The 10,531-nt window shown below is 49.2% G+C and overlaps 1 protein-coding gene across 1 annotated transcript; it reads right to left on the bottom strand.

Moving 5' to 3' along the window:
• Window positions 1–1,200: 1,200 nt before the first annotated feature.
• Ubc6 (ubiquitin conjugating enzyme 6) lies at window positions 1,201–10,393 on the bottom strand. The gene is made up of 5 exons (XM_037231109.1): window positions 10,181–10,393; window positions 6,078–6,160; window positions 5,476–5,556; window positions 3,835–4,039; window positions 1,201–1,800 (listed from the first exon to the last, which is right to left on the bottom strand). The coding sequence occupies exons 2-5, from the start codon at window positions 6,119–6,121 to the stop codon at window positions 1,630–1,632; spliced, it is 501 nt and encodes a 166-aa protein (XP_037087004.1). The 5' UTR covers window positions 6,122–6,160; window positions 10,181–10,393; the 3' UTR covers window positions 1,201–1,629.
• Between the last annotated feature and the right edge of the window lie 138 nt (window positions 10,394–10,531).

Below are 10,531 nucleotides of genomic sequence, written 5' to 3'. Positions count from 1 at the left end.
GGACCCCCGTTATCAATATACACAGCCTCTTGCGCTGGCCGGGCTCCCTCGCAATGAAAGGAGTTATGATCAACGACAATGGTTATGAATTTGTCTACAATGAGACAACGCAAGGGTTCTGTGCCAGTCAGGGTGCCCCAGTATTATACGAGTGGCTAGCCGGGCTTGCCCTCCGTTCAGCAGAAGGCCGAAACGGGGCTCTCCGCCCGTATCAGTACTGAGTCCAGTGGGCCATAAAAGTCCCTATATCAAATGTTGGATGTCCTGTGGCGATAAGGGATACTTTTGTGCGTTAGATAGTCTTGCTTTTGGGTCAGGAAGTCATTTTGCCTCAGCTGATCCGGGACCAACTACTGCGCCTGTGAAGTCTGGGATCTATGTAGCGACGGCCTCTGATTTTAACGCGTGTATGTGCATAATATAATATGATAAAAAATCACGTGATAATCTTTTTCAATGTCACGTGACTTTTAAGGTTCCTTCAAGGCTGCATGACGAATAACTCCTTTGAAGGCACCCGCTGATTTCGGATTTTCAAGTAAAATCTTCCTTAGCGCATGGACAAGCGGCCATCTATAGGTCCTGGGCTCCCAGGGTAACCCTACAAGATGGCATACGACTCTTAAGTGCTAAAGAAGATCCCGATGCATAGAAATCCCACATCAGCCGGCGGTGTGAATATTGATTTTATTTAAAAAATTTTACCCAACGATGTTTTGAGTCTCCGAGTATTTCAGTTTACCAAGACAGAAATAAAACTTCTATTCTATTCTATTCTATTCACAACATGCGATGAAGTTTTGCGCACCAGCTTTTGCGTGGGGAAAAACCGTGGTGCGAAGTGTGGCTCGCAAGTCTGCCTGGACGGAATCTTTGCCGAAATACGGACCAGAGTGTGCCATTTTCACGCTAGTTCCCCAGCAGCACGTCAGCGTCAATATGCCGTCAATAGTCCCCACATCACCCCAGCCGCACGGCATCAGCACCTCACGCCGTTCGGCTGCCCATTCCGAGACGAGCGGTGAAGCGGACTATCCTCTATGTCCCGAGTCGCGCACCACGCAACCAGGAGCACCCAACAAACGGGCCAGGCCAAACATATGACGTCATGGAACCACTCCCGTTAGGGTACGCGATAACGACAAACAGTTTCTCCTCCGAGCACTCGCATTCATAATTCAACACCTCGAAAACTCCGCATTGAAATTCCAAAGTGTATTTCCCGATTTAGTGACATTGCAATAAAAGCAGTTTTCTCCTCGTGCACAAGATCGTCCACGTCTACTATACCTAGTGACCAAAACGAGTTCAATGCAGAACACAAGTAACGCCAGCTCGGCGAGAAGCGCAGTACAACACGGCCACCGGCCGGCGGGGAGCAGCTCGTCACATCGAAGACATCACCAACGGCGGTACTACACGGCGCGTCCGTCTTTATACAGGCGTGCCCGGCGGGCGGGGGTCGGGCGGAAGGACGCAGCGCGGCGAGCGGGCGGGCGGGCGGCAGCGCGCGCGGCCAGCATCGGCCGCCGGCCGCTCTGTCCGGGGCGCGCACGCCACGTCTCGTCATTGGTTAGACGGCGGGGCCGGCGGCGCAGCCGGCCGCCGCGGAGCTAGGCGGCCACGCCGTTAGGAGGCCGGCTCGGCCTTCTCCTCGGTCTCGTCGTCCTCAGCGAAGTTCAGCCACGACTGCTCGACGATAGCTGCCACGCGCTTCTCGTACTCGCGCCGGTTCTCCTGGTACAGCTGAGCGGCCAGCGAGTTGGCCGGCGAGTTGGGGTTCGGCTCGTCCAGCAGTGACTGCGGGCGGAGGACAGGATCAGGTCGCCGGCCGCCGACGCGGGCCAGTCCACGGATGAACGCCACGTCACGGCAGCTTCACCACGAAGACAGCCCAGACTGGCAGCGTGCACCCAGTTCATACACAGCCGACCCACGATTTACGTACAATTTCACGGCCATACATTACTTTCACGTGTCGCAATGGTTTTGTGCGCCCACTTCAATCGTCCACTTCGTGTGGAACGACCGTGCCACGCGACCAGCACGCCCGCATCGTTCATTCCCATGGCAGCCGACTCAACGGCAACTCAGTTAATAGAACACACAATTCGAGACAACGACAAGGACGACCTTTGGCTGCCTTACCGGTAGAAAACGCGGCAAGCATAGCCATCATTTCAGTTAGCCAGCACTCACACCTCCTCGCCATGGCCAGGGTTGGCTGGGTCTTACAAACAGCACTACGGCGGCTCACGGCTCACCAAGCCGAAACGTTTCCACCAACAGTTACTGCCACAAACAACGGTCCCGTGTCAACTCGAACGAGGTTATCTGCTGGCTTATAAAAGCCATCAGTTTATAACCGAGTGATGGATTTCATAACGCGTCCAACTTCTTGTTATTTCGCGTCACAGTTTACCATGTCGATGCAGCTGTGAACGAAGAGGCGCCGGACCCGTAGCCCGGTCCCGACCTACGACTCGGCACAATCGTGGCGGACGCTCCTCCAGCCATGCGAGGCCGTTCCCATACCTTCCAGCTAGCCCGACGCCGACATACGGCGGGATGGGGAGACGGGAATGAGTGGAAAGAGACGGAGACGAGGATGGGTACCGAGATGGAGACGGGGACGGGAAGACAGAGACAGGAACCGAAATGGACATACCGAGACGAAGAGACACAACGGACGGAGAGACAAACAGTCAGAGACAGACGGAGAGATTGCGACAAAGACGGGGAGATAGAGGCAAATACAAATACCAAAAGACAGAAACCAACGCCTAAAAAAGTCAGAGAGAGAAAGGCGGATACAGAGTCAGAGCGGCAAGACAGACAGACATATAGAGACAGATAAAGACACAAGATAAAGGGGGAGGGGGGGCAGAAACGAAGAGAAACAGACAGAGACGGAGAAGCCCAGACAGCGGCGAAGCAACACAGGCAGAGACGGAAAAACACCCACAGAAACAGACATAACGGCTCGAGCGCGACCTTGCGACCGCAGTGCATACGCCCGGTCTGGTCCCGTTACGAAGACCTTCAATGTCGCGTGATCGTGCGGAAAACCGTCGGCCGCCAGCGCGCCACCGCAGGCCGCCGGCCGAGCTGTCACCGGCCGGTCCGGTCCGGTCCCGGCCCAGGCCCGGGCTCGGCTGCGGCCAGCCGTCCCCATCGCGTGCGGCGCACGGGTGGGCGGACGGACCCGGACCATCGGGGCAAGCGACCGCCGCGCGCCGCTGCAGGTTGCCAGTGGACGGGCCGGCAGTGCTGGATCCGACACGTGCTGGTATGCGAGTGCGCACGCGGATAGATGACTATCACAATGGATGCGCTTCCATGTCCCCGTGGAAGGCAGGTGTGGTGGGTTGTTAAGTGTTTAAAGACACGTCGGCATCAAGGGTCATATCATGCCGGTGCGGCGCAGTGACTTGGGCAATTTACCTGACAATGGCGCCTAGTCAGCGCTATTCAACTTTTTGAAAAGGAGTGCGGCACACGTCGGTGCGCACCCTTTATGAAGCGCCAGCAGGTGCGGTGATCACATCACCACCCCGAGGCCGCAGCACAACCGCGGTTCGAACCAAGGGTCTTCACGTGAGAGCGAAAGACACCAACCGTCCGGCCATAACGCTTCTGAGTTATTCCGAATCTAAAGCGTGTTCCTCACGTTTAAACAATGACACAGACGAACGGGTCGCCGATACATCACCGACTCCTTACCAGGATAAGCATCAGGGCGGTATGCACACCGCCCCCGGCCGGTCCGTACCACGCCACCCGTCCGGCAGCCCCGTACCACGCCGCTTGCCCAGCAGCCCGGCCGGTCCGTACCTGAATCGACGTCAGAATAGCCGACACGTCGTAGGTGGGGCTCCAGCGATTCTGCAGAATGTCCAAGCAGATGCCGCCGTCGGCGTACACGTTCGGATGGAACATCTTGGACATGAAGCGCACTAGCGGCGGCTTGTTGGGATACTCCTCCGTGAACTCCATGATCAGCTTGAACGTGCCGTCCTCGAACGGCGTGTCGTGCGGCCTGCAGGGGCGAGGGAGAGCGGGCGGGGGGGGGGGGGGGGGGGGGAGGGCGGTCAGGCGCGGCGCTCGTTGTGCTCACCGCGTCCGGTGCACAGCGGCATGCGGAGAAGGCGGTGACGTCCGGCCGTGTCCCGTTTGCTGTGCACCGCACGCCAATGAACAGGTGGTGTGATCACACGGGCCTTTGGTCGGCCGTGCTGGTTGGTGCTGAACATGTGCCCACGAACGCGATGAACCATGCTATTTATGATATTTTTTCTGTACGCTGGAAAGTAGGCGCACAGACTAAAACATATTTATCCAGCTTACACCGCCTTCCGATTCCTTTAGACATGGACAAAAACAAACGCACTTACGTGTCTTTCTATATAATTAAAATCCTTAATCCAAATATCAGACGCGTAAACCAACGACACACTTTTGATTCGATTTGGAGACATATCACACAAACATAAAAATAAAAATGGGGTATACTAACGAGAGGCGACTTAGTTTTTCACACTGGTTTCAACCTGACCATCGTCCTTCCATCTTTCACTGACGGAACTAGTCATCAACAGAGCGGGGGATTTTAACTGCTCCTAGCTCCCCAACTTGCACATTAATTTCCTTCGAAAACTTCAACACGCTTAAAATTAAAAAGTGCATTTATGGGAGCATCGATAGGGGGAAACAACAAACACCAAACAACAACTTCTTGCCCGGGAATTCCTGATAGGTGGTGCCAGGTACACCCCAAAAATGCCCGAAATTAGCAGAAGGATAACTGACCTGCCCTCTCCTCTGATAACATTGGAGGCTTTTGCCGTACTATATACCCTCGTATTGCCCAACTTAACAGATCTTGACTTTGGCGACAGGCACCACAGCATTGGTCGCGAATTAACAATACCACCTTCTGTTCAGGTACCTTACATAGATGTAATCATTTCACTGCTTCCAGAGAAGGAGCATTCGACTTGCAAATGCTGCCAGGCATAGATTCCTTGTGATGCAAAGAGCATACAACCAACCATAGGGCTGGTGGCAGATGGTCAACAAAAATGCAAATTTGAAACATGAGTTTTTGAGCATAGGCTAAATGCAATTTGGATAACCAATAATATGTTCAGGGTTATCCCTATAAATAGAGAAATGAATTGGGTTGCAGCCTCGCACCAAGAATCAAACTTCACACTGCAATAGGTAACAATTCAACACCCATAATTATCCCCAATAGCCAGGTTGAACGTTTAAACGACGATGTATATACTGAGATAACCGATATGCATGATCCAGTCACACAGCGCACGCCTGAATAATTTAAACATCATTTGCACAAGAAGAAGGGATTGTTTGACGCCTATCGACGCTTGACGAAAGAGATCTGTGAATGCGAATGTGCCTCGGCTGGCGGCCGGGTCTGGCCGCCACGTGCACGGGCGGCGGGTAACGCACCCGAAGATGACGGCGTTCCAGATCATGATGTTATTGTCGGTGGGCGCGGCGCTAACGCCCTGCGGCGGGTCCTCCTGCAGCCTGAGGAACAGACGCGAGCACACACGGCAGCCGTCAATGCTCACGGCGTCCAGACGGGCGACGAGCGGCTACCCCACAGGACATGTGTCCGGTGGCTCCAGCGGAGGAAACAGTGGCCCTACAGCTGCCACTTGGTATAATGGCCGGAGCAGCAGCCGGGGAGGGGGACACAGCCACCTGAGATGCCCCTCCCTCTTCCTCGCCCGAAATACAGACCGCGTAGCAACGCAGGTGGGGACAGAGAGCCCTCCGAGCCTCCACAGGCGATACAGAATAGAAATAGTGGTCCTGCAGCTGCCACGAGACAACTTCGGGAACAGGACCTCTTCAACCCGGTCACATAAATTTGTTTCTTAAACATTTTTTTAAAAACGACACGCCGATAAATATGGGAATGCTCAATGTAACCATTGTAATTCTAGCTCACAACAACAGAAGTGAAGTGAAAGTGCATTGCATCCTCATTTCACAGAATTAGGGGAACACTGCAGGAAGGTTCAGCAGTTCAGAAGATGGCGTACCTTTTGAAGTCGCGCATCAGGCGTCTTCTGGCTGGGGTGGACATCGCTGGTCAGAAGAAGCAGGCGCCTCTTTTTCTACGGACCTGCACCGAGATAATGCCACTGTTATTCACTATGGAAAAAGCCTTTATATTTCAGTTGATACCAAAGTGTTTTTTTGAGATTCATGCCCAATGCTTCGCAGGGAAACTAACATTGACTCAACATTGCTTGGCATTGGATGGATTTGGAGTACATGCCAAACAGAGCCTGCCACCTGTGCATGCACATATCTCCACAGACATGGCTGCCAACAGAGTGGAGGGAAGCCAATGTCACTATAGGGAGGCACATTTTAAGCTGGAAAGACAACATACAAAGCAATAGGGTGCAAGTAAAAAAACATGGAAGTAGATAGCAAAACTGAATTTGTAAGAACTGCAGATATGCACAACAGAAAGGGCACCTCATACAGCAACCATAAACAGGAGAATACTGCACACAAGATGTATATACAGACAACAGAGAGGAGCAAGGTGGGAAGAACTTATGTCCAGTTGACAACAACATCATCAAATTATCTGCCATGGCCACACTGCATATTGCATTTGTTAAACCTCCCAGATAATTTCAAAAGATTTTGTTTGTACCTTTCGACTGGATGGATCTCTGGAACCAGGGACCATGCCTTGTGCAGTGCTTGTTGCATTAGCCCTGACCCCATCATCCGATCATGAAATTTATGCATGGCTATTGTATTCAAAGATGAAAGATGAGGGTATCATAGATGGATGGTATCATGGATGGTACTTGAAATGAAGTATGTGGAACTATCTGCCTGCAAATGCTGCTGCACAACAAGTGTGGGTACTAAACTGGGTCTGCTTTAGCTTTAGCTTAGCAAAGCTCTGGTTTTCCTACAGTCACTTTAAAAATTGTGTAAGTCATTGCATGCATTTGTGAGGAGCATCATGCACATTGATAAGACAGTAGTAATAGTCTCATTCCCTGAAGAAAAACTGGGAAAATGGAGATATAAGTGTGTTACCATTATTGTTAATGCATGTTAACAATGAGTTATTGTTAATTCAGTCCACATCTCCATTCTCCTGCTTTTTTTTCCTACCACACAACAAGCCTATTACTACTGTCCTATCAAAGTCACTTTCAGGTTCAGTTAATGCTTTGAGCTGTTTCCCACACCTGGCTTTGGCCTAAGCTTCATGCCATTTTTAGCAGTTGTCCTCTGCTTCAGCTTTGTCATTTGTAACCCCCAACACCCTTCAGAGTCTACCATTTTTTTTTGGTATATTTATTATGGCTTTGTGTCTGGCTTCATGTCATATTAGACAGCTGGTTTTGGCTTTGTCATTGTAATCTTTTATGGCCATTCTGCCTTTGCCTCATAAAAAGTCCCACCTGTACTGGCCCACCATCAAAATACCACAACTTTCCAGGATGTTGTGTCTACATGTCTGAAAGCCAAAACAAAAAACACAGCTGGTCATTGCACAGACCAATCATAATGGACAACAGCTGGAGAAATATCAAATATGTTGTCCACATACTAAAATGTAAAATAAAGACCACAGTATGTCCCCATCTCTCATGAAGCTTTATACCTTAATGTTAACACCCTGCCTTGATCCTGGCACAAAATTACAATGACATTTTGGTACCATGTAGCTTTTCCAGGTGCAAAAAGGTCTTGGTTTCACACAATGATGTTGGATGATTTATTTCCTTTAGCTTTGGCCTTCTAATTCTAAGCTGATGGGCTGATGTTCGCAAAGCATATCATAGTCTCAAAGCTGATAACTGTGGCCTCAGGTTCAGGTGTACAAAGTCTGAGCTCCATTGGTTGCTGTCATTGTAACTGGGCTGTTCGCTACATACCCAGCTGCTGAGCCTATATGATGTCCCCTATCTCTCATCCTGGCAGGAAGGGTGGGCACCAGTAGGAATTGAACTCTGTACCCCTGGTCTCCCTGACACAGGGTGATTAACACACATGTGTTAATCACTATGCTACCTCCACCAGAATGCCACTGGTTGGAAATCAGGCTTTGTGATTTGCTTATAGAAGCCACTTCCCTCAGCTTTGACCACACAGCTTCATTCTTTGAGATCACTGGATTAAGCTTTAACTTCAGCTTCAGATCACTGTCATGACTTTGCAGCCACAATGGAGAGAAGGCAAATATAATGGTGTGGGAAACACAGGTGATGCTGAAGAGGATGCCGATACAATGCTGGGTATGGAGCATTTGTAACACTGAAAAAGAGGCACACAGATCACTGAAAAGGAGGACAGACATTGGAGGTAGGACCAAGACAACACTGAGGTGAGGAAATTCAGCACTGGGGAGCAGGTGCACACACACTCATAATAGCATAGTGTCTGTCATGAGAGATACAACTCTAAAAAATGATGTACATGCTGCTTACTTCACCCAGCATTTGCAGTGACTTTAAACATCATATGAATAAGGAGGCATAAGGATGCAAGGAAAATGAGGTCCTTCCAAGTTGGGAATTACTATTTATTGAGTATCTCTTTCTGCTATGTCCATGAGGCCAAAGTAAATTCTCATAAAGTTGGGTAAGACTCATCCTTCCCTTGCCCTTCCATCCACCACTGGCCCTCTTAGTTCCTGCATCACGGCAAGGATGGCACAATGGTGCAGCACTTACAAATTGTAAGAATACAGGCTCTGGGGACTTGATGGGACTGTTATTGCAAGATGGCAATTTCCAGGTGTGCTGCACTCAAACATGGTATATATTTATTATACAAGAGGAATTTAAATGCACAGCAGCTCTTACAACCTGTAAATATCAGTGTAGGATGCACAGTATGTCAACACAGAGCCAGGGGGGATATGGTCAGGTTATTTTTCATAATCTCATGAAACTTCTATGCAAAAACAGCAAGATATATTGATGATATTGCTTACTGATAGTACACAGTACATCATACATACTGCATGGCACAGTGCATGATACATGTATGCATAGTATGTAGTGAATATATGCATAGTACACAGTGCATGTATGCATAGTGCATAGTACATGTACATAGCCCATGCTAGCACACAGCATATGTACAACCTAGCACTCCTACCCTGCCTCACTAGCACTGGTAAATCTGTCTTCTTTTCATGTCCTGGCTTGTCATGTGAATTCATCCTCCACCAGAATATTTCTGATGCACCACCAGCATTTAAGCCTAACAAACTTCAAAACATAGCTTTCTGGATGGCATGTATGTACATGCCTGGCCTGCAGCTCATGCATGGTGTGCTGTCATCAGTATCAAATTTGTCAGCATTAAGATGCACTGACATGGTTATCATGGACATGCAAAATTCAAATGCATTAAAAATCTACCTATCATCACCATAATCTAATGACCCAATGTTCTGCCATATATAGGCTGCACTCAAACAAGGTCATATCAAGGGTAGAGATCAGGATTAAGAAAAACCAATGTTTTATTTCATTTCAGGTCAGTGGCAGGAGAAATTCTGGAGGGTCAGGGAATAACAGCAGGTTCAATTCTAGATGCATCAACTTTTCAAATCAATACTATAGGTTTCAAACCACATTTTCCCCAAGGCATGAAAATATAGTCGGTCTCCTTTCTTCCTTGCGCTGCTAAATAATGCCAACTATCCTTCTTTAATTGTTGATAGCCTCCACTTTCATAGACATGATGGATTAATATATTTAACACGTAATGAAACATGACACAGGAGAAGTACATACATATGTTTGTCGATGGATGGTGCAATAAGGGCACGTCACCCAATAACATGGAAGCAACCCTGTCTTTCCTCATTTTAGCACAATCATTTGGCTAGTGTAAAATTTATCTCAGGACATGGGTTTTCCTGCAGCCTGCTTTCAACTCCACATATCTTGAGTGAAAATTACCAAATCGCCTAAAGCATAGTGTCAGCATGCACTATTTTAGGCATGACTCATTGGATTTGATCACTAGTCACTGCCTTAGCCTGAGTAAGCACACCCATATGCACAGAGGCGTGAGTCAGGCTAAGGCCTTAAAAGCTTTAGTGGAAGGCGCGTCAATCTCCAAACTTTCGATGACACATCTGACTCACCTTGAGAATGCACCACTTTGCCTTTTCTCGGTTCCCTACCACTTTGAATGTCGTTCCAACCACCCTTCCTGCAACCACCCAAAATACTCCTCAACTTATCATTTACCTAAATGCAAAATGCTTAAGACACTCCAATCCCCCCCACCATCCACTCCCCACATGCACCGAGGAACTGGACTGGCAGGCCCTGTTCCCCTTCCGTTGACTCCTCTTTCTCTGTTCTTTCCTCACATAATCCTCTTTCTCGCCACTAGTTTTATTCCCTGCTCTTTCCACTGACGTCCTCAAGACCTGACCAACCTGAGTATAATATCGTTACGTGAGTAGTATTTGCAACTTTTGATTGATCTA

The sequence above is a fragment of the Pollicipes pollicipes genome, unplaced genomic scaffold (genome assembly GCF_011947565.3).
Source record: "Pollicipes pollicipes isolate AB1234 unplaced genomic scaffold, Ppol_2.1 Scaffold_6686;HRSCAF=7923_pilon_pilon_pilon, whole genome shotgun sequence".
In the NCBI taxonomy this organism is placed as follows: domain Eukaryota; kingdom Metazoa; phylum Arthropoda; class Thecostraca; order Pollicipedomorpha; family Pollicipedidae; genus Pollicipes; species Pollicipes pollicipes.
This window is presented reverse-complemented; position numbering and strand designations above follow the sequence as displayed.

Excerpts from the sequence above, each read along its gene's own strand:
- Ubc6 (XM_037231109.1), bottom strand. The coding sequence starts at position 6,121 with ATGTCCACCCCAGCCAGAAGACGCCTGATGCGCGACTTCAAAAG. Across the intron at positions 4,040-5,475 it reads TGGAACGCCGTCATCTTCGG|GCCGCACGACACGCCGTTCG; the intron begins GTGCGTTACCCG and ends TCGCCCCTGCAG. Across the intron at positions 1,801-3,834 it reads CTATTCTGACGTCGATTCAG|TCACTGCTGGACGAGCCGAA; the intron begins GTACGGACCGGC and ends CTCCGCCCGCAG.